Source organism: Haliotis rufescens, unplaced genomic scaffold, assembly GCF_023055435.1.
Source record: "Haliotis rufescens isolate VD_foot unplaced genomic scaffold, xgHalRufe1.0.p SCAF_12, whole genome shotgun sequence".
Lineage (NCBI taxonomy): Eukaryota > Metazoa > Mollusca > Gastropoda > Lepetellida > Haliotidae > Haliotis > Haliotis rufescens.
In genome coordinates, this window is record NW_025963802.1 from 34,736,659 (window position 1) to 34,762,739 (window position 26,081).

The 26,081-nt window shown below is 39.4% G+C and overlaps 1 protein-coding gene and 1 long non-coding RNA gene across 2 annotated transcripts in view; one reads left to right on the forward strand and one right to left on the reverse strand.

Annotated features, from left to right (window-relative positions):
* Positions 1-21,977, reverse strand: part of LOC124124451 (hephaestin-like protein) — a 44,226-nt gene extending 22,249 nt beyond the window's left edge. The window contains exons 1-3 of the mRNA XM_046487624.2: positions 21,491-21,977; positions 2,571-2,830; positions 348-560 (exon numbers count right to left, since the gene is read on the reverse strand). Of these exons, the coding sequence (XP_046343580.2) occupies positions 348-560; positions 2,571-2,830; positions 21,491-21,639 (622 nt within the window). The 5' untranslated portion in view covers positions 21,640-21,977. The remainder of the gene's footprint in view (positions 1-347; positions 561-2,570; positions 2,831-21,490) is intronic.
* On the forward strand, positions 3,226-5,826 carry LOC125378247. The gene is made up of 4 exons (XR_007220148.1): positions 3,226-3,317; positions 3,515-3,573; positions 4,458-4,532; positions 5,284-5,826. It is a non-coding gene; the product is annotated as an uncharacterized LOC125378247 (long non-coding RNA).
* Positions 21,978-26,081: the final 4,104 nt, after the last annotated feature.

The following is a 26,081-nucleotide window of genomic DNA, read 5'->3' on the forward strand; positions in this document are numbered from 1 at the left end:
TTCACATGCTAGGCTTTTATTATCATGATAGTCTTCTTTCAGAATATTACACTATTCTCTATCTTTCGACCATCTTGTCTTGTCATGCTTTCAATTTTTGAAACATTCGAAGAATATCTATTTCTATGGAGAAGATTACTCTTCTGAGGTCGGCTGAAATTTACATTTTTCAATCAATGTCCAGGTGGTGCTGCATCTCGATAACTGGACACACCATCGTCGTGGACAATGTCGGCGTTGTGGCAATATTTGAGCATTATTATTTGCTGTGTAAACATGCAATTGCACATCTTTAATGAAATCATCTATTTAAGAATACGGCAAAAATGTAATTGAAGAGCTGTTACCATTTCGACAGGTCAGGAGAAATCCAACCAGTCCCGATGAGATATCTTCAACCGGTGACACATGAGAATGGTACACCCAGGTCAAACAGTCCGGGTCTCCTTCAGCCGGACTGGACTCGTGAGGCACGGTCCAGTTGTAGGTGTGGCTTTGTCTGGGAGGAACAATATCTGTCGCACCGGCTTGGTCGTGAGTTCCATCAGCATAGAGTGCACCTGGAAGTTCAACACTTGGTACATTCATCTACATAGGAAATGCTTAATAAATGCTATACAAGCTATTCAGGCTATACTAGACTTACGCTTATCTCTGAAAATGTGTAATTTTGATGGAAACAAATAACTGAATATAATAAACAAATAAATTGATAATAACAAATAACAAAAAACGAGCTTCTAAGGCTTGGCTATCCATGCTGTACCTATAATACTGTGTTGTGACAGACGGAGTGAATGTTATTTTGTGCCATTTTTTGCCATCACACTCACACACACACACACACACACACACACACACACACACACACACACACACACACACACACACACACACACACACACACACACACACACACACACACTCACTCACTCACTCACTCACTCACACTCTCACATTCACATTCACACAAACACGTATACGTATTCACTTACACACGCATATAGTCGCACACCCGCCATATGGCACACAAACACACATTGATCACACGCTTTCACACACACATATACATATATTCAAACACGCACGTATTCACACAAATACACACCTATTCTCTCACATATATTCACACAAACACACATTCACACACAAACACAAATTCAAACAAACACACATTCACTCACGCATTAACACAAACATACAAATATCCACACAAACACACATACATTCACACAAATATATATACATAAAGATTAACAAGTTGTATCCATGATTATGCAACTTAGATTTAATTTAATGCCAAAAGTAAAGGTTTATTATTTATAAGTGTCCACTATATATAGTTAGGCGACGAGTGAAGCTTTCCTTCTTTCGGGAAGTGAGTGAGTGAGGTTTTAACGCCACTTTTGACAGTATTCCAGTTATATCGCGGCTTAATGTGGGAGGAAAGCCTGAAGTGATGCAGGTCTCAGACGCTTACCACTTCGGTGAAACCCACGAGCACGGGTATGGTGCTGACAAATCTAGGAACATAATCGGGGCGAACCGGGATTCGAACCCACGCCCAAGAGACACAACCATGCACAGCGAATCGCGGCGCCTTAGACGACTGGGCCATCCCTGCCCCCTCTTTCAGGAAGAAAGATGATGACGGTGCTCTGCAATCCTTGAAAGACGAGATGTGTCAAATTAAATGTCCCCTGCATATTGGAACCTGACTGCACACACGTACAAAAGATACAGGTGTTTTGTTCATCCTTAATGGAAAATCCCATGACTCGATTGCACTACAATCCTTAACAGATATATGGTTTCCTTTGGAATGGGAGAGACCTTTGGGTACTTTCACATCGATAACATTTGTACATTTGGGAGAGCTGCATTCTCCTGATTTATGTCCGAATAACTCTTCATATTTAAAAATGATGGAGCAGAGGCTCCGCGGGGTAGTTCTGGACTGTAGTCAAAAGTCTCTGTCACCTTAACATCAATCTGACTGAATTAATGACATCGTCTATCAGTTTAAGAATTTAATATATTTTGTCTTTTTGACATTTTCTTTTTACTCCTTCAACGAATGTAAACCATCATCTCATTATCAGTCAGGGTATGAAAAATCCTTTCATTTGATATAAAACATGTTACAGTTGTGCGTACGATTAAACTTTCCACTAATTTTTACATTGCCGGGAGAGTGATTTGGCGGCCATATTGGATTTTATGGCTACCGGATCGGAAGTTGAAAATATATTTCAAGGTGGCTCCTATCCCAAAACTAATCAGTATGGGTGGCTGTATAAGTGTGCCAAATTGATGCGTTTATCCACCTTGTACCAATAATTTGGTTAAGCCCCGAGACTAATATGTTTCACGATTAGTATAAAACACGTGTGTTATTGATTTCCAGCACTCTACGGTACTGTTGAATGAAAGCGACAACATTCATTCCATAATCATAAGAAATCTCTGCTAAAAGCGGAGTCCATTTTCCGATACCGATGATATCATGAGCATGTATTCATGAATGACTATCAAATAGTGAAGTAATACTGTTGTTTTACACCACATACCTTCGTGGGCCTTATCATAGTGAACGCCGTGGGGATGCATGGAGAACGTCCTGGTTGCATTGTTTCTGAAGTGCACGACAATTGTGTCCCCTGTCTCGGCCTTAAGAACCGGTCCCATGGAGCCCAGCCAAACCGGTTTCGGTTTCTCTATGGTGTACGTACTGTCGGTATACTCCCTGTATATCGCCTTCTTGTATTTATGACCAATCCGGTTTGAGCTTTGATTGAGGAACACCGACGCAGAACTCTCCTGGCCATATCTGCGATAATGAAAAGGAAGGATGAAATATTAGGCGTGATGTAGAGAAGAATATGTGTGAGTGAGTAAGTTCCAGAATACTCACGGATCATAACGGGCTCACAACTTTGTGCTCAGGGTGTGACGAAGTCATACAGACAGACAGTTTGAGGCCACTGGTTCAAAAGGGTGAGGTGAAACGGGGTTAACCCGGAATAACACGAGTTGGTCACGAATGCGTAAAGACGGGTGTTGGATCGTAAAGTTGTGTTAGTTTCCCTAAGACCTAGAACGGGTGTTTGATCGTAAAGATGTGTAAGTTTCCCTAAGACCGAAAACGGGTGTTGGATCGTGAAGCGAGAGTCACCAGAGCGTGAGGCACGGTAGCGGTATAACGAGACAGCGGTGGCACTATAGCGCGGTAATTGAGCGGATGGTAGAGTACAGGTGCAGGACTTTTAAGGGTCGTGTCCTTATTCTCAACATAACGCTGGGATTTGATGATGAGGGTTAGTTACCAAGGGTATAAATCTGGCTAAGTGCATGTCAAACAAAATGTCGCATTCAATTCCAATGATGTGTTGCCACCTGAACCACCTGGAAGTGAGATATGGATTACAATGAATAATGACAGCTTATCAATCTTTAACAAATTCACACTGAAACATTGAAAGGATAAAGACAAGTTAGTTGTTTATTGTTTCAGCATGTTCAGGGTTTGTGGGGAGGTTCACAGACATCCTCAGGGGGGATACAAAGTATTGAGTGAGTATTTTTGTTTGTGATAAATACAAACTACATGTATTCATCATGGTATATTTCAATGCAATGTGAAACATCACACTCACAATAGTCCAGCTCTGTGATGGCAGCCTGTAAATAATTGATCATGGACCAGGCAATCTAGTGATTGTTATTATCAGCAAAGATCCATGCCCTCAGAGTATGATGACAACCTAGTCTGACCACCCAATTCATTAGTTGATTAGTGTTTGCAGCGGTAGAAACTAACACTTTCAGTCCACTAGTCCTAAAATGATAGCATATAGCAAAACCTTTAAAATGTCAAAATGACGAGTGCCAATTTCTAACCCTGGTGTTTGGATGTTGTGTTTGTGTGTGTATGTATGAGTGTATTTAACTTAAATCATGAATCATATACTTGTTTCTCTGTGCTTTTACAATGTAACCCAAATTTTCTCGGGAATAATAAAGTATTCTGTTATTTATATCATTTCTGAACAAAGTGTCATATCAAGGTTAGATCTCTGTCAAAACAGTGCCATGGAAAAGCAAAACAAATAGCCTAGAAATAAAAGTAAATACTGCATTGCATTAATCTGCATTTCAAGAAAATTTGGCAATAATTCATAGAATGATATTCACCTCGGTGAGGATCTCTCTGCATTGTCGAACAAGTTATTTCCTATGTAATGTATGTGTTGAATGACCCTGACTTTGTTGTCAAAATATTGTTTTGACATTTGTTAAATATGGGGATAAATGTCATTTCTGAATGTTTGACATGAATTATTATAATTAGGGCAGTTCTAAGTCGGAATCACAACCGGGGTCTTTTCATTTGAATCAAATGTACAACATGTACAGTTTGGACATTTCTGTGATGTGAATGCTACTTATGTTTGTAGAATGTCCGGATGAATAAAAGAGACAGTCATCTGTGCAGCATCAATGCAATGAAAGACCATAGAAGAGCAACAGTGGTAAATATTTTGAAATTATTCTGTTTGGTTCATTTGGTTATTTTGCAAATATTTCTTCAGTTTGTTCCTTATCGCTGTGGGCACGGATGTCCTATTATCCAAGGCACTACAATTTTCTGTGCAGAGTTGCATCTCTTGGGCTTAGCAGAAACCTATAGTCATGGGTTCAAATCCTGGTTCTACCCGATTATGTTGCTAGGTTTGTCAGCATTATACACATGCTCGTGGGATTCATCAAAGACCTGCATCACTTAGGGCTTTCTTCCCACATCAAGCTAACATGCGGTGATATATCTGGAATACTGTTCAAAGCAGTGTTAAAGCCAACTCATTTTTTTAACACTGCATCCAGCAATAGTTTGGCTATATGACAAGGATTGTAAATATATATTTTTCCATGTTGATGAGTTGTAACAATCACTAAATGACATCACTTAAAAAGATTCCCAGCATTCCAAGCCTAATTAATAGATAAGGTAGTGATTGAGTAGGCTCATTGATCGCATGTAATCATACCACAGTGATGTGGGATATTGTCCATAATAGTTATCATCGGTTTGTCTGGACCGAGTTCATAACATTAATCACTGGTTTGTCTGGTTGAGATTTGAGATGTGATTATCTTAAATGTTTAGCATATAACAAGACTCACATATGATAACTTAAGTGATTTTGCTGCCTTCTATCTGTAAGTACAACAAGTGGCAACAATTCTTTTTGATTGCTAAAATCTTTGTACATTATGCTGCAGAAACTGAAGTCCTGCTTGAGATCCCTGGATGAGTACTCCAGGTTGACAGTCTGGAAGGACCAGACAAGGGAATCCTAAACAGATATCAGAGGTGATTTGCAGACAGCGATGACGAGGGTCCTGTTATTTCAATGGAGGCCGACTGAGAAGTTGTATGCCAAATGGTACTGGGACACACAAAGGCTGGTCTGCCTAATGTGAGATGACCAACCAATGCCAAGCTGGAGTGGAATTCTTCCAGGACATTCAGGAAATTCTTGTCTTGAGCCATGTGGTAAACACTTGAAAGGAATGATAAATGGGACTTATTGTCTTTAAATGTGGACCCAAACACCAAATGGAAAGTTCACAATTCTACTAACACAATGCTGCAGAGATAGAGTCCAACTGGTATCCCCTCATCCTGGTTCCTGTTCATCCATGACAATATAGAAAGAAAAGGAGTATTGAGGGAAAGTAAGTTCTCTGAACTGGTGAACATAATCCGTAGGTACTGTCAAGCGAACAGTTATCACACTCTGTTATGAGTATTGAAGAATAGGATGAAATACTGCATCAGGAACCATCATGTGAACACTGTTCAATGTGCGATATACTATAGGCATATGAATAAAAGAAATTGATAATTTGATAGTTGCTTATGTTTCATTTGCCAGCTGTGTAAACGGGGATGTTTCATGATTTTGCCTCAGTTTAATAGCCACACTTATCTTATGAAACCATGCATTGCTTGGGCATCTCAAGAATAAATAACACATGTTTCCTTTGCTCTGAAAACGTCTGATGACACATTGATCTGTTATGTCAAGGTCAAAGTCACAACCAGAGAAAAAGTTTGTTTGTGGTCTAACTCTTCCTTTGGACAGGGGTCGAAGTTGGAAAAAGGTCGTGTGTGATCTATATACCGGTATACTACATTTTCCCCTAAATTGCCTTTTCTGCAGAAGTCTTAGTAACTCTTATACATATACTGGTTACATTACTTTCATATTTTTGTCGATGATATGTTGAATTCTACCAAAGGACTGCATATTTGGTTTATGTGCTGGATAGCTCTTTGAAATGTTTTTGAAATATTTATCACTGATATTGAAGGTCAAATTCACACTCAAAAGTGATAACTCATGAAGGGTTGAAGTGTAAGATCAAGGCAATAGTGAAGGGGTCATTCATAAAGTATTTCTGCAATTATGACTAAAATGCCTATTTCTGGAGATATTTGTGAAGTATTAAGCATATAGTTGTTATATTATTTGAATACACATATATGAGCAGTGGTTACAACTCCAGTGTCAAATTAACTCTCAATCCCTTTTAATAAAAGATTTCACAGTAACTGAGGAAGAGCTCACGGTAGTACCATAAAACTAGGGTGAGGCAAATTTCAATGAAGTTAGTATTTTGGATATAACAAGTACATGTACCATTACAAATAGTCTTATTATCATCTCACTAGGACCAAAGGCCCAAGTGAGCACATTGTCAATGACTTTTTCTTTCTCTCAGTACAAACTGGAAGTCTGGACATGAAATTTAAGGATATCATTATACAAGAACTGATGTTTGTTCATTAAATACCATTAACATCTGAAAAGGACAATATATGAAATTGAACAATTGTCTTCTCAAAAAATGTTTTAGGAGGATATTTACCATTAAAGTAACCCAGAATATTACAACAGCTACCTGAAATGCACATGCTAACATTATTTACCAGAAGCAAGTCATGAAGAAAATTTGCATCCGGAAACCTTCCAGATGCCATCAGCAACCTTCAAATTGCTTGGTATTTTCAAGTTAATTTTTTTATGTGTTTCACACTTAAGTGAACAAAATGCACCCCCCAAATTTTGACATTTTTTTTTTAAGGTTTCCGGAAGGTATCCGGGCCGGATCCAAAATGGGTAGGTATCCGGAAGACGGAAACCTACACTTTTTTTGCTGTGCTAGCACTATAAATTGGCATCAGTCCGGAGTAGTACAAGCAGCCACACACACACACACACACACACACACACACACACACACACACACACACACACACACACACACACACACACACACACGTGCATGCATGCACGTCGCTTTATAAGTGCAATAATCTTGGACGCGACGTTAAACCCATTTCACCTCACCTCACCTCACCTCACCCGTAATCGGCTCTTACAGGCACGAGGTTGTAGGATGTTGCTCACCTAGGCAAGGAAAAGCAGGGTTGTTTCGCTGATCTGACTCATGGAGCCATTGTTATGAGCATGACAATGGTTATCTGCATGCTGTGTGATATGGGGAAGAAAGTACTCAAGCATGTCAGGGATTCACATTGCAGGTAGCAGTCAGGAGGTCAGACATTACCGAATGTCGGTTACTACGTCGGTTTGATTCACTCTGACAATTGCCCTCTGTCTGACCAATCCCATTATATCAGATCTCGCCACCGCAAAACAAGGATCTGAGGACATCCCATCAGAACGACCTTTGTGAACTTTGATCTAACAATGAAACTGCAAAGAAAAAGCTAATATCAGCCAAACAGAAAGCAACAAAATGGCGACTTCCATTCCAGAAAATATTTTGAAAATGTTCTCTATTCAAAATTTGAAAACTTACAAAAGATCAGTTTGGAATGTCTCACATTTTTCTAACGAGATTGTATTGCGTTACTTCTCACGGCTCATGCTTAGTCTTTTCGTTCATATGTTTATCCCATTGAAGCGAAAAAGACGATCATTTTGACGAAATCAGTCGTACAATACAACTATCGTTCGGAATATCCAGCGTTAACATTTCAGAAAATTTTCACTTTCATGTCCTGGTAAGTGAGGCTCTGATTGGTCGGATGAAAGGTCGTTCTGACATGACCCGTAACAGGATGTACTCAGATGTGTGTTTAGCGGAAGCGAGAACTAGGATCTGATTGAATGAGATTGTCGTATGTTACACTGGGTCTTCCTCACACCATATGCACACTAAGTAACATTTAACAGAAATACATTGTGAAATGCTGGTATGTGTTTGAGAAGGAAAGTTGGTCGATGTATTTCAGATAAGTAATGGTTTGATATTGAATGTGAATTCCTCAAAAAGAAAAGATGTAGCTGTTTAAATATATATACATATCAATTTACAACCAGGCTCGAAATAAGTATAAGTCTACATGCAGAAGTTGAAAAAGGGAATACAAGGCGAGACAGCAAGCAAGACTAGAATGATCCCAAAAGGTTCTGGTCTACTCTAAAAGATTTGGATGGCAAAAGACATGTTTATAATAATAATATCAACATAGATACCCGGTATAAACATTTTAAAGACTTATTTTCTTTTGACAGTAACAGTGAACATTTGCAGGAGGACATGGAAATAGACAGTGAGGAGACTATTTTAGTAGCTGATATATTAGATTTTCATATTTCAAAAGAAGAAATCACTTCAAGTATACAAAGATTAAAAACAGAAAAGTCTCCTGGTATTGTCAACGTCATTTAATACAGGCTGCAACACATTCAAGCTAACAATTCTCAATAGGATACTAAAAGGTCTAAGATCTATTGAGAGTGTAAATTTTAATCTATTTTTTAAATGTTTTGACACAAAATAAAGCCAATTTATTATATACTATTATATAGGGCTGAAGTTGGGGTGTACATTCAGTTAGATCATCTTCCCGAGGCAAGAGAGGTAACTGACTTTAGAAGTCTAGTTTCCACCCTTGCCGAACATCCTGGAATTCCTGGGCTCGATCGTAGCGCCACCAGTGGTTATTACGAGTTATGACCCTTCTAAACCTCTCCTATAGACCAATCAGATTCCACCTTTCGTATCACTTGCATTTGATTCAAACAAAATGGCGGCGCACAGTCAAGACGATCTGATCGATAATCAAGATCTATATTGGGATAAAACGAGTCTGACATCGCGAAGTGCATCAAATCAGGTGAGCACATTGCTTAAAATCATGAAAAGGTTTGGAAAATATCTGTTGACAACGAGTTGGAGGTGCACATGCTATGCAAATCCTGCAATCGACCGAAATCAGCACGACAGTTTACGAACCGTATTTCGATTTCGTTGAGCGATTTTGATTGGACTGTGCATAGACTCGTTAGCCCAGCCAAAATGTAACTCCATAATACCAGTCTAGTTCGGCAAGGATGGAAACCAGACTTTTATAGTCAGTTAACTCTCTTGCCTCGCGAAGATGCAGTTATATTTGGTAGATAGGGTGTATTTATTCGCATGTAAAAGATATTTGGGAGTGAAAATACACACATGTGGTAGGTTTCTGATATATACATTATAAGTCTTGGTTAGGGTTATTAAGGATGCCAAAAGATAGATACCCATGAAAGTGTTATGAAATGATGGTATAGTATGACCAAAATGGAAAGCAACTGGATTTTCTCAGTTAAAAGGTCATTAATGGTTTAAGCGCAGGTTATGCTCGGCAAAGTCAAAATGTAGATTGTCCTGAACACTTTGTTGAATTGTGTACACAAAGGCTCAAAGATGCATACATAGTAGTTTTGTTGGTTAGCTTTATCGTCAAAATGCCAGTACGTTAGTTTGTTTAAAAGATATTTTAGAAATGCAGAATATCTTTTGAAACCACTCTTGTACAAATATATAATTGCATTTTCTAGATTCAGATGTTCAAATTGAAACGGGAAGATATTCCAAAATCCCAAAGGAAAATAGATTATGTATTACAGCTAATAAAGGATGAGTACCATATTGTCATCTGTCCATTTTATCAGAATTTACGAATTGCATTACCTACATCCATCAATGTATGAATTTCCAAATATATTTAAGTTTTATGAATTATTGTCTTTTAAAAATAAAGCCTTTGACTACGTATATATTCCATGCAATGAATTTAAGAAATGATAAGATGAGTGACGTAAGCAAGTAGAAATCAATATGTCCACCCACTGTCCAAAAAGATATGTACTATAGGCCTATAGTCCGTCGGACAAAGCCACATCTAAATACATCAAGTAATGCTCTGTGATGAGTGAAAGAAACCACAGTATTATGCCCTTGGATATTAGTGGATATAGTAGGTAATGACTGACGTGACCAATGGTGCAGCAACTCTAGTAATGACTGAAGTGAATAAATGATGCAGCTGCTCTAGTAATGACTGACGTGACCAATGGTGCAGCAGCTCTTGTAATGACTGACGTGACCAATGATGTAGTAGATCTAGTATGACTGACGTGACCAATGGTGCAGTAGCTCTTGTAATGACTGACGTGAACAATGATGTAGTAGATCTAATAATGACTGACGTGACCAATGATGTAGTAGATCTAGTATGACTGACGTGACCAATGATGCAGCAGCACTTGTAATGATTGACGTGACCAATGATGTAGTAGATCTAGTATGACTGACGTGACCAATGGTGCAGTAGCTCTAGTAATGACTGACGTGACCAATGATGTAGTAGATCTAGTAATGACTGGCGTGACCAATAATGCAGCAGCTCTTGTAATGACTGACGTGACCAATGATGTAGTAGATCTAGTATGACTGACGTGACCAATGGTGCACTAGCTCTAGTAATGACTGACGTGACCAATGATCTAGTAGATCTAGTAATGACTGTCGTGACCAATGATGTAGTAGATCTAGTAATGACTGACGTGACCAATGATGTAGTAGATCTAGTATGACTGACGTGACCAATGGTGCACTAGCTCTAGTAATGACTGACGTGACCAATGATGTAGTAGATCTAGTAATGACTGACGTGACCAATGATGTAGTAGATCTAGTAATGACTGACGTGAAAAATGATGTAGTAGATCTAGTAATGACTGACGTGACCAATGATATAGTAGATCTAGTAATGACTGACGTGATCAATGATGTAGTAGATCTAGTAATGACTGACGTGACCAATGATGCAGTAGCTCTTGTAATGACTGACGTGACCAATGATGTAGTAGATCTAGTATGACTGACGTGACCAATGGTGCACTAGCTCTAGTAATGACTGACGTGACCAATGATCTAGTAGATCTTAGACTAGTAATGACTGACGTGACCAATGATGTAGTAGATCTAGTAATGACTGACGTGACCAATGATGTAGTAGATCTAGTATGACTGACGTGACCAATGGTGCAGTAGCTCTAGTAATGACTGACGTGACCAATGATGTAGTAGATCTAGTAATGACTGACGTGACCAATGATGTAGTAGATCTAGTAATGACTGACGTGAACAATGATGTAGTAGATCTAGTAATGACTGACGTGACCAATGATGTAGTAGATCTAGTAATGACTGACGTGACCAATGATGTAGTAGATCTAGTAATGACTGACGTGACCAATGATGCAGTAGCTCTTGTAATGACTGACGTGACCAATGATGTAGTAGATCTAGTATGACTGACGTGACCAATGGTGCACTAGCTCCAGTAATGACTGACGTGACCAATGATCTAGTAGATCTAGTAATGACTGACGTGACCAATGATGTAGTAGATCTAGTATGACTGACGTGACCAATGGTGCAGTAGATCTAGTAATGACTGACGTGACCAATGATGTAGTAGATCTAGTAATGACTGACGTGACCAATGATGTAGTAGATCTAGTAATGACTGACGTGACCAATGGTGCGTAGCTCCTGTTATGACTGACGTGACCAATGATGTAGTAGATCTAGTATGACTGACGTGACCAATGTTGCAGTAGCTGTATTTAGACTGACGTGACCAATGGTGCAGTAGCTGTAGTAATGACTGACATGGCCAATGATGTAGTAACTTTAGTAATGACTGAAGTGACCAATGATGTAGTAGCTCTAGTAATGACTGACGTGACCAATGATGTAGTAGATCTAATAATTACTGACGTGACAAATGATGTAGTAGATCTAGTAATGACTGTCGTGACCAATGATGTAGTGTCTTTAGTAATGACTGACGTGACCAATGATGCAGTAGCTGTAGTAATGACTGACGTGACCAATGATGTAGTAGATCTAGTAATGACTGACGTGACCAATGGTGCGTAGCTCTTGTTATGACTGACGTGACCAATGATGTAGTAGATCTAGTATGACTGACGTGACCAATGTTGCAGTAGCTGTAGTAATGACTGACGTGACCAATGATGCAGTAGCTGTAGTAATGACTGACATGGCCAATGATGTAGTAACTTTAGTAATGACTGAAGTGACCAATGATGTAGTAGCTCTGGTAATGACTGACGTGACCAATGATGTAGTAGATCTAATAATTACTGACGTGACAAATGATGTAGTAGATCTAGTAATGACTGACGTGACCAATGATGTAGTATCTTTAGTAATGACTGACGTGACCAATGATGCAGTTGCTGTAGTAATGACCGACGTGACTAATGAAGTCATAGCTGTTGTAATGACTGACGTTACCAATGATGTAGTTGCTGCAGTCATGGCTGACATGACCGTGGGTGTAGTAGCTGTAGTTATGATTCAAAAGCAGGTTTCGGCAGTGAAATCTACCTCATGTTTGAAAAGGTCTTCTCGTTGTTTGACAGATGTAAAACGTTACACATTTTACACGTTGTACGCGTAAATAAGGTAGATCTAAGATCATTGCATGATGGGCATTGAAATAAAACATGTTCGTCATCTTCAATATGATCATTACAGTTAAAACACATTCTTTCTTCAACATTTAGGTTTATATATCTGTCTGTTTCGATTCTTAAAGGTGCAATTAATACACATCTACATTTTGAAAAGGGAGGACGTGAACTCCGGGACATACAGCTCTTGATATCGTTTCCACAGCATAAATAATCTTTAAAAATCCTATATGTACTGAGTTTGCTTTTACCAGTATGAACAGTATTTTTCCATTAAAGCTGCTGAGAGTTTATCAGACATTTTTCAATTTATCTTTTATTTTGCTGTAATTAGCTTTCGTATTTAAACTAGGGGTGGTGTTAAATGTATGCTGCATGTTTAGGTCGGACAATTTTAAGGAATGTCGTGAGTTTCAATTCTTGTGATTAGCCCATATAAAGACATGTCTAGTAATCAGGCATATTTCTCAAATGACACCAGTCAAGCTGAGCATATCCGCAGTCTGACAATTGGATATATTCACCCTGTATCCCCATTAAGTGCCAGGTGCATACCTGCCAACGCCAAGGGAAACCTGATAGCTTTGTTCACATTACCTAAACATGCTTACCGTATCGTGTCAAAATGATATATGCAACCTAAATAGAAAGAACCATCACTCCTTTATTTGCTATCGCAGGCCTCTGGCCCATTGTAAATACATTACAAAAAAACGCGTAGCTCTTGTGCACATGCACATGTGCATAAATATCAGCTACCATCAAATAATGGAGGTAACAACAATTGACTGCATGTTAAGGGTTGACTTTCTTAGTTGGAAAGCATTATATATATAAACTTGGCCGTTTGCTTTTTGAGGTAATGTGTTTCTACATAAAAATATTGAACTTTTCCTTTGTTAGGTGTTCCCAAAATTGTATCGTCTTCTCTAATTTATTCATATGTATTACATATAAACAAAATGCGGACTCCTTTTCTACCCGGCTTGATTTATATAGTTTACAGACTCTTTCTCTTTGCCAGAAGGTACATATACATTCCTCCTATTACCAGGAGATGACATATACATTCCTCCTATTACCAGGAGATGACATAGACATTCCTCCTATTACCAGGAGATGACATATACATTCCTCCTATTACCAGGAGATGACATATACATTCCTCCTTTTACCAGGAGGTGACATATACATTCCTTCTATTACCAGGAGATGACATATACATTCCTCCTATTACCAGGAGGTGACATATACATTCTTCCTATTACCAGGAGGTGACATATACATTCCTCCTATTGCCAGGAGGTGACATATACATTCCTTCTACTACCAGGAGATGACATATACATTCCTCCTATTACCAGGAGGTGACATATACATTCCTTCTATTACCAGGAGATGACATATACATTCCTCCTATTACCAGGAGATGACATATACATTCCTCCTATTACCAGGAGGTGACATATACATTCTTCCTATTACCAGGAAATGACATATACATTCCTCCTATTACAAGGAGGTGACATATACATTCTTCCGAAAACAGGAGATGGTATATGCAGTCCTCCTATTACCAGGAGGGGACATGTACATTCCTTCTATTACTAAGAGGTGACATATACATTCCCCCTATTTCCAAGAGGTGACATATACATTCCTCCTATTGCCAGGAGATGACATATACATTCTTCCGATAACCAGGAGATGGTATATGCATTCCTTCTTATACCAGGAGATGACATATACATTCCTCCTATTACCAGGAGGTGAAATATACATTCCTCCTATTACCAGAAAGTGACATATACATTCCTCCTATTACCAAGAGATGACATATACATTCCTCCGATAACCAGGAGGTGGTATATGCATTCCTCCTATTACCAGGAGGGGACATGTACATTCCTTCTATTACTAAGAGGTGACACATACATTCCCCCTATTTCAAGGAGGTTAAATATACATTCCTCCTTTTACCAGGAGGTGACATATACATTCCTATTACCAAGAGATGACATATACATTCCTCCTTTTACCAGAAGGTGACATATACATTCCTCCTATTTCAAGGAGGTGAAATATACATTCCTCCTTTTACCAGGAGGTGACATATACATTCCTCCTATTACAAGGAGGGGACATGTACATTCCTTCTATTACTAAGAGGTAAAATATACATTCCCCCTATTTCCAAGAGGTGACATATACATTCCTCCTATTACCAGGAGATGACATATACATTCCTCCTATTACCAGGAGATGACATATACATTCCTCCTATTACCAGGAGGTGACAATATACATTCTTCCTATTACCAGGAGATGACATATACATTCCTCCTATTACCAGGAGATGACATATACATTCCTCCTATTACAAGGAGGTGACATATACATTCTTCCGAAAACAGGAGATGGTATATGCATTCCTCCTATTACCAGGAGGGGACATGTACATTCCTTCTATTACTAAGAGGTGACATATACATTCTCCCTATTTCCAAGAGGTGACATATACATTCCTTCTATTACCAGGAGATGACATATACATTCTTCCGATAACCAGGAGATGGTATATGCATTCCTTCTTATACCAGGAGATGACATATACATTCCTCCTATTACCAGGGGTGAAATATACATTCCTCCTATTACCAGAAGGTGACATATACATTCTTCCTATTACCAAGAGATGACACATACATTCCTCCGATAACCAGGAGATGGTATATGCATTCCTCCTATTACCAGGAGGGGACATGTACATTCCTTCTATTACTAAGAGGTGACATATACATTCCCCCTATTTCAAGGAGGTGAAATATACATTCCTCCTTTTACCAGGAGGTGACATATACATTCCTATTACCAAGAGATGACATATACATTCCTCCTTTTACCAGAAGGTGACATATACATTCCTCCTATTTCAAGGAGGTGAAATATACATTCCTCCTTTTACCAGGAGGTGACATATACATTCCTCCTATTACAAGGAGGGGACATGTACATTCCTTCTATTACTAAGAGGTAAAATATACATTCCCCCTATTTCCAAGAGGTGACATATACATTCCTCCTATTACCAGGAGATGACATATACATTCCTCCTTTTACCAGGAGGTGAAATATACATTCCTCCTATTACCAGAAATGGACATATACATTCCTCCTATTACCAGGAGGTGACAATATACATTCTTCCTATTACCAGGAGATGACATATACATTCCTCCTATTTCCAGGAGATGACATATACATTCCTCCTATTACAAGGAGGTGACATATACATTCTTCCGAAAACAGGAGATGGTATATGCATTCCTCCTATTACCAGGAGGGGACATGTACATTCCTTCTATTACTAAGAGGTGACATATACATTCTCCCTATTTCCAAGAGGTGACATATACATTCCTTCTATTACCAGAAGATGACATATACATTCTTCCGATAACCAGGAGATGGTATATGCATTCCTTCTTATACCAGGAGATGACATATACATTCCTCCTATTACCAGGAGGTGAAATATACATTCCTCCTATTACCAGAAGGTGACATATACATTCTTCCTATTACCAAGAGATGACACATACATTCCTCCGATAACCAGGAGATGGTATATGCATTCCTCCTATTACCAGGAGGGGACATGTACATTCCTTCTATTACTAAGAGGTGACATATACATTCCCCCTATTTCAAGGAGGTGAAATATACATTCCTCCTTTTACCAGGAGGTGACATATACATTCCTATTACCAAGAGATGACATATACATTCCTCCTTTTACCAGAAGGTGACATATACATTCCTCCTATTTCAAGGAGGTGAAATATACATTCCTCCTTTTACCAGGAGGTGACATATACATTCCTCCTATTACAAGGAGGGGACATGTACATTCCTTCTATTACTAAGAGGTAAAATATACATTCCCCCTATTTCCAAGAGGTGACATATACATTCCTCCTATTACCAGGAGATGACATATACATTCCTCCTTTTACCAGGAGGTGAAATATACATTCCTCCTATTACCAGAAATGGACATATACATTCCTCCTATTACCAAGAGATGACACATACATTCCTCCGATAACCAGGAGATGGTATATGCATTCCTCCTATTACCAGGAGGGGACATGTACATTCCTTCTATTACTAAGAGGTGACATATACATTCTCCCTATTTCCAAGAGGTGACATATACATTCCTCCTATTACCAGGAGATGACATATACATTCTTCCGATAACCAGGAGATGGTATATGCATTCCTTCTTATACCAGGAGATGACATATACATTCCTCCTATTACCAGAAGGTGACATATACATTCCTCCTATTACCAAGAGATGACACATACATTCCTCCGATAACCAGGAGATGGTATATGCATTCCTCCTATTACCAGGAGGGGACATGTACATTCCTTCTATTACTAAGAGGTGACATATACATTCCCCCTATTTCAAGGAGGTGAAATATACATTCCTCCTTTTACCAGGAGGTGACATATACATTCCTATTACCAAGAGATGACATATACATTCCTCCTTTTACCAGAAGGTGACATATACATTCCTCCTATTTCAAGGAGGTGAAATATACATTCCTCCTTTTACCAGGAGGTGACATATACATTCCTCCTATTACAAGGAGGGGACATGTACATTCCTTCTATTACTAAGAGGTAAAATATACATTCCCCCTATTTCCAAGAGGTGACATATACATTCCTCCTATTACCAGGAGATGACATATACATTCCTCTTTTTACCAGAAGGTGACATATGCATCCCCCCTATTTCAAGGAGGTGAAATATACATTCCTCCTTTTACCAGAAGGTGACATATACATTCCTCCTATTACAAGGAGATGACATATACATTCTTCCGATAAGCAGGAGATGGTATATGCATTCCTTCTAATACCAGGAGGGGATATATACATTCCCCCTATTTCCAGGAGGTGACATATACATTCCTCCTATTACCAGGAGATGACAACATGCATATACCGCTTGTTGGTAATAGGGGGAATGCATATACCAACACATGGTAATAGGAGAAATGTGTATGCCACCTCCTGGTAATAGGAGGAATGTATATACCACCCCTTGGTAACACGAGGAATGTATATACTACCTCCTGAAATGAAATGCATATGTCACCTTACAGGAAGAATGTGTATGCAACCTTCAGGTAAAAATTCCCAGGAGGTGGCAAATACACTCTTCTTGTTACCGGAAGGTAGCATATACATTCTTCTTGTTATCGGAAGGTGGCATATACACTCTTCTTGTTACCGGAAGGTGGCATATACATTCTTCTTGTTACCTGAAGGTTGCATATACATTCTTCCTGTAAGGTGACATATGCATTTCATTCCAGGAGGTTGTATATACATTCCTCCTATTACCAGAAGGTGACATATGCTTTCCTCCTATTACCAGGAGGAGGCATATACATTCCTCCTATTATCCGGATATGGCATATACATTCCTCCTTTTACCAGGAGGTAGCATATTCATTCCTCCTGGAGGCCATGTCTTGCCATTATACCACGACGCTTTATCCACCTTTACAAGAAAGAAACTATGATGTCGAAATACTCTTCTTTATGTCTGATACTTAAATATCATAGCTACATTGGGTTTTTTTTCTATTTATAACGTACACACTCAGGAAATACGAAGATTTTATATACAATTTTATTCGCACTAGTGTACTGTGTTATATTAATTACACAAGTCAAAAAGTCGCCTTCTTGCGAATAAACCTGAAAGGCGATACCTAAATTTTAACCTTAAGCCGTTCACTGAACACTTAAATCATTGTTCCCGTTATATCCAAGATCATCAGTAAATTGCAAATTCAGAAAGGCTGGCCAAGGTAAAGGTTTATACATTGAAAATGTTGTCATAAATGGCTACACAACAGTTGCATGCAATGCTCTTAATGTGGAGCATAACTTTATTTTATTATAGTTGTACGAAAATGGTTTTAAGTTTCAATGTAATGTTTGTTTGTAATATCACTTAAGAATATAAACGTGACACGTGGTCCTGTGAATAGCAAACATGTCTCAAACCAGGCGACGTTGTTCACGGAGAGCAGGTGGATAGGTGGCCGTGTTAGTCAACTTCACCCCTGAAAGTTTCTAGGGCTGAAGCACGTCATGGTTGTTACATGTTGAGCAAGTTCCAAATATGCCTCTGTTTACACAGCAGTGAATGGGTGCCCGGTAGGACGACTTGGTAATAACTCTGCAAACCTTGTGTCTCATAAGGCAGACGGGGTTATTTGACCCCATATGAGGCTGAGAATTAACTTTGAGTGAAAACTGATCCTTTCACCTTAGTCATAATGTAGAGTTTGAGCATTCACATGGTGACTAGATCATTATTAAACATGGGATCATTATTAAAAGTGTGACCAACAAGATCCTGATTCTTTTCATTTCACTTTATGCAATTTAGGATGAATGCGTAAAACAACCTACTCATATATATGACCTTTTCACAATTTGCAAAAGCAAAACATGTTTTTAGATGATGACAGAACCCATTGTGCAATACGTTATACAAACATAGTTTTACTGTGTACATCACGTATCTGTGAGTATGGTGCAGAGCACTTAGAGCACACCTTGAGTAAGCCTACCAGACAGGTTTAACAGCCTGAAAACCTTACGTCATATGCAATTCAAATGCGTTAAGGTTAAACGTGAATTAAAGCTACAAAACCCTTTTCACAATCACATTAATTCTCTACGAGGAACATTAATACGATTCCGACTATGTCATACGCTCAATGAATCACGACCAAATAGTGAATATACCAGGTGTTTGCGAAAAAGTAGGGTGTATAATACCTCACTGATGGCACCCGTCACAAACACATGCAAAGGCAAATCAAGTATTCACCTGAACATACACAGGACATATGATACAAGTCAAATAAGAAATCGTATAAGATATCAGTTTTATCACTTATGTTCTCCACGTGTCTACAATAAAAGGTTTCGAAAGTTTTCCATACGTCTTGAATGTTGTAACCTTGATCAATCAGCTTCTGAGCAAGAGTCGTATGACACTATTTGAACTCTTGTTAGGAAGAGCATGCTCGATTGTATCTCAAAAATTTTTGGAATGTTGATGACATCTCTCTTGTCGAACATTCTTGTGGATAATTTTGTCACTCTGAATCTGTACACATTAATTTAAATAAAACAGATGAGGATGCTTCATTAGTTTCTGTTATTTCTAGTTACGGTGGCTAAATCAGTGGAATGGAATGGGCTGTTTATGTATGAGACATCCTTTTGGTCACTGATGCGTGGAATTTGGAAATGTCCTCCACATGTCTACCATAAAATACTTTGAAAACTTTACTGGAACCTTGAATGTTGCAACCTTGTTTAAACAACTTTTATATAAGGACATGGCTCCATTATGACAGGCTCCGCCATCATGCATGATAGCGGAGCTTCAAATTAAGACAAGAGATATTATTGGATGAAATGTTCGCGGATGTGGAGGTACTGGTGGACTACAGCAATGAGCTATAGATGAATGTGCGAATATAACTATGTGTTGTACGGCTGAAAGCTGGAGAGCAAGTGCTGCGTGAGCTAATGTCACGCTACAACAGGTCATAGAAAATATAAACAAACGCTCCTTTACCGGACGTGCCAAGAGCGGATCTAGGCCAGAGACGATGGCACCATGCAAAACGGCGGAATAGCCGCACGGAATGAAGGTATTTCGCTGTAATAATATTAGCAACTGTGCCAAGCCTAACATAAAGGCATTTAGTTCTAATCACTAAATGCTCTTAAGCTAGTGTCGGATGACGCTCTTTGAAATCTTGGGGGAAAGAGCTTACCCGAATGTGTCACAAATTTTGTGAAATGTAAACACTAAGGGCTGGAGCTGCAGGAATAGTGCTAAACATAAAGGGAAAAGTGACAATTTGGAAGTTTAAGACATCTCTCTTGTCAAACACTCTTCTTGACATTTCTTGTCACTCTGAATCTGTATACATAAATCTAAATATGAAACAGATGATAATGTTTCTTTGGGGTTTTTTAAGTTCTTGTATAGGTGGGAAAATCAATGGAATGGAATGGGATATTTGATAGTTTTTGAACAATATCAAATCATCCCGATGACGAATATTTAAATGCAACCAAACCCGTCACAACACAGATCCACAACATACATACAGAACTGCCTATACCTTCATATGTCTACCTGGTGGTTGCATAGACTGCGGGTGTGATTTCCTGTTGTTAATTTGATCTTCTCTACAGCTTTGCCTACGTTAGGCAGTTATTCAAACAAAGATAAGACTGTCCCTGTATGTATATTGAATTGACTCAGACTCAAATTCAAAGTCACGATACATATCGCATGTAAAACGAAGCTGGGTTTTAGACAGATTGACCAAAATGAATTAGACTCCTTAATTTGATCTCCTCATTTTAATTTATTGTGAAATATACAAAGCCAAGTTGAAACATTTTATCCAGCATGTTCGGGAATAGATGCGTGAAAACTTGAGATAAAGCACAACCTTAAAAATATGCTTCAAATTACCTACCCGACAGGATTGACTAAGTCATCACCCCCAGGGGCATAGTCCCATACCTCCTCAGAACAAGCTATGTAGTACACCCGCTCTGCCCCAAAACAGGTGGAGGTGCAGCATAAAACAATAAGAACCAAGGACACCAACTTGACACACTCCATCACCACAGAGCTGAATGTTGACAAGATTCGCCACAAGCGGCTGACACAGGACAGTAGAGGCGAAGTAGCTCGCCCAAGGGTCCAAGTGAGCTAGCGAGTAGGCGACCTCGGTCTCGTTTCTGAGAAAGAGAGCTGTCTGCGTAATCGCTATCACGATTCCGGGGGAATTTCCGTGAAGTATGTTTGTGTTGTTGATCTGCTAACTGCAACGGTAGATGTTGGAAAAGGCGCATGTGACAATTACGACTAAAAACGCGCTCTAATGTCGGTTTCGCCTAGAATGTCCTTCAGTATTGTTTCTGTCACAGCTTGCAAGCCATGATAAAAGGGTGTAAGTTAAATGTGCTGTAAACATCTCTGTGAAGTATTGTGTGAAGGCCCAAGGCGCTTTAGAGCCGACATCCATGCATGACAACACTCACTGCGCTCGCTAAAAGTTCACAAGTACCTATAAATAGACAAAAGGAAATATTAAATGCACACTAATTGTATTTATCTGAGAATATTTTCTTACCCTGTCTTACAGGTGATGGCCGCATATCCCTTGCACCTGCTTCTATACTATAGTGTGTATACATCTGCTGCACCTTATTGTATAATATAGTGTACATACATCCCTTGCACCTGCTTCTATACTATAGTGTGTATACATCTGCTGCACCTTATTGTATAATATAGTGTACATACATCCCTTGCACCTGCTTCTATACTATAGTGTGTATACATCTGCTGCACCTTATTGTATAATATAGTGTACATACATCCCTTGCACCTGCTTCTATACTATAGTGTGTATACATCTGCTGCACCTTATTGTATAATATAATGTACATACATCCCTTGCACCTGCTTCTATACTATAGTGTGTATACATCTGCTGCACCTTATTGTATAATATAGTGTACACACATCCCTTGCACCTGCTTCTATACTATAGTGTGTATACATCTGCTGCACCTTATTGTATAATATAGTGTACATACATCCCTTGCACCTGCTTCTATAATATAGTGTGTACACATCCCTTACACCTGCTTGTATACTATAGTGTGTTTACATCCGCTGCACCTTATTGTATAATATAGTGTATAATTATACATCCGTTGCACATGCTTATATAATAGTGAACATACATCCCTTGGACCTTCTTGTAAATATAGTGTGCATACATCCCTTGCACCTGTTTGTATAATATAGTGTGTATATATCCGCTGCACCAGCTTGTATAATATAGTGTGTTTATATCCGCTGCACTTACTGTTCGTGACAGTGTCAGTGTGTCCTGACCTCCAGGTAGCATCCGCCATGCACACAATTTGCATACAACAATTACGTGTTTGTTTGCTGTCGTCGCGCAGCAGAACTCGGGCTTTGTTGCATGGTCGCTTTGACAGGGTTTGATTCATGTGGGTTACTTTTCAAAGCGTCGTTAACCAAAACTCACTTATTTCTAAAGTAGATTTCCAACGTCATTGTTGCCTAGACGCCTTATAACATATTCCTGTGTGTCGGTGTCACTGACAGACGTGTGCACTGACACAGAGCATTACGACGACGGTAACGGACGAGGTTTCACGGTGGTATAGGTATTTGTATCTGGTGAATACGTTGTAACAAAAGACAAAAAAGAGAAACATAAACTCTAGGTTCATATTACCGAAATATATTTTTTACAGTTACCGTATTACTTCAAGTTACATGTAATATTATTACAATTACAATTACTCACTAAGAATTGTACATGTTTATTCTTGTATATCAATCGCAGAGAATAATACAATCATCAGCAGTGTATGTCTTAGTGTGTGTGTGTGTGTGTGGGGGGGGGGGGGGGGGGGGGGGGGGGGTGAAATGGGGTTTAACGATGCGTTTAAGTTTATTGCTCTTATACAGCGACGTGGATGCATGAGCTTGTGTAATACAGAGTGTGTTTATATCCGCTGCACTTCCTGTTCGTGACAGTGTCAGTGTGTCCTCCGATCCCCTCTAGGAAGCATCCGCCATGCACACAATTTGCATAGAACAATTACATGTACGTGTTTGTTTACTGTCGGCGCGCAGACGTCGGCCTGCAGACAGACTAGACAAGGACCTCCCGGAGACATTGGGCTTTGTGTGCGTGCGTGTGTGTGTGTGTGTGCGTGCGTACGTGCGTGCGTGCGTGTGTGCGTGCGTACGTGCGTGCGTGCGTGTGTGCGTGCGTGCGTGCGTGCGTGCGTGTGTGTGTGTGTGTGTGTGTGTGTGTGTGTGTGTGTGTGTGTGTGTGTGTGTGTGTGTGTGTGTGTGTGTGTGTGTGTGTGTGTGTGATTGTACTAGTCCGGATTTATAGTGCTGGCTGCAGTTTAATACCCCACTCAGACACAGTATACTGACTCCGAGCCGACCAGTTCTTGTTTTAGCCCCTTAATGCCGAGCGCCAGACAGGTTTCAACAAGTACCATCTTTTCACGTCCTTTGGTATGACGTGGCCGGGGATCGAACCCCGGAACTTCCGCTCTCCGGGCGGGCTCTCTGACTCAAGAGGCAGTTCTCAGTGAGTGTGAAAACATCACACCTCCTGCAACTTTCAGGAAGCATAACAGCTCATGAGGGATGGTCAGTACAACTGTCTATGATAAACATCCTCCCAAGAGTTCCTTCCTTGTCTTTGTTTATGCTGTGCTCATTTGTTTTCTGATCGCTTGATAACAACGCACACTACCGCAGACACAGTAACCGGATCCTGTCAACCCGGCGAAAATAGAAACATGTTTACTAGGATAACTTGACCATTCAAATATCTAAATGGATAGGTTTTATTTCGTTCGCTGGAACAGAACAGTTCTAAAACTATTTAGCTATTCAAATAGGTTATATACCACTCAACTTAAGATTGGGATATTGTGTATCTTTACAGGCTACATAGAACTGATTCTCATAATGTGTCAAATGTATATCTTAATAGAATAAACCCGTGAAGATCCGGGTAATAATAGGTCGTCAGCAACCCATGCTTGTCGTAAAAGGCGACTATGCTTGTCGTAAGAGGCGACGAACGGGGTCGGTTGGTCAGGCTCGCTGACTTGGTTGATGCATGTCATCGTATCCCAATTTCGTGGATCGATGCTCATGATGCCAATTACTGGATTGTCTGGTCCAGACTCGATTATTTACAGACCGCCGTGATAAAGCTGGAATATTGCTGAGTGCGGCGTTAAACAACAAACAAATGTAACTGTCTAGTTAATATGTCTCTCTATTTTGAGCATGAACAATTCCCACTAATGTTCTGTGATGATTTAGCTTCATACTTAGTAGGGTAGCCAAGTGGTAAGACCCGGGTTTGATTCGCTTGTCACGATGATGACCCGGGTTTGATTCCCGACATGGGTACAATGTGTGAAGCCCATTTCTAGTGTCCCCCGCCGTGATATTGCCGGAATATTGCTAAAAGCGGCGTAAAACCATACTCACTCACTCACTCACTCACTAACTAATGATGACCCCAATAAGCATAGCAAACACAGCCTGCAAGTTTTGCCACCTTATAACATGATATTGTACACGTTTCCTAACTAGCTAACTATAATTTACTATCTGCTGTATACATTTGTAACCTCCACCTAACAAGTATAATATTTCGTGTCATGTTATTTATTGGAAAATACGAAACATCATAAACTGAATTGAATAAAAAATATTTTTTCAAAAAACTATCGTTTCTTAAAACGTCTACTAGTTTATATTGTTCACTGAAAGCTGCTTTGATCTCTAACAACAATACTATGTTTATGTGAGCCTCCAGTTACTGCGACTTACTCATAAACAGCATTATACACAGACTGTATAGCCAGTAGACAACGCAGCAGAAAGCTCTAAATAAGCCAATCTGAGTGTTTTACATGTATCATGTGAAACCATGGCAACAATTCAGTGAATGCAAATCACTGTAGCTATTGGTAATACATCTGCTTCTGTCTTCATCAACATTCGCACGTTGTAGCCGCGTGCACGAGGAGGACGAAATGACGTTGACGTCGCTGTTGACGTAAGCGTTAGAGTCACTCTCCTACCCAGAGTTCCATGCGGCCGGCAGCCAGCTAGCATAGTACCTCTGTCACAGGCCAGCGCCATGTGACGATTCGTCACATCTTTCACAGTCCATTCAAGATATTGCATGCTTTTCATCCGTTTCATGTTTGACAAGTCTACACATTTTCATAAACAAATGTCAAAGAATGGTTAACTTTCATTGAGAAAGTATGCAAATACGTAAAAATCTACTTGTTTTTGCGTAGTTATCCTATATTTACATTGGTTGTACGGCTCCACGTGCTGTCAAAGAAGCCCAACGGAGAGCTAGCGACACGGTCACTTTGATGCATAAATATATATTGTCATGCAACTCACTGTCGCAGTTGTAGTAGCATATCTATATAGTTATGTAAAACAATATGTAAAGC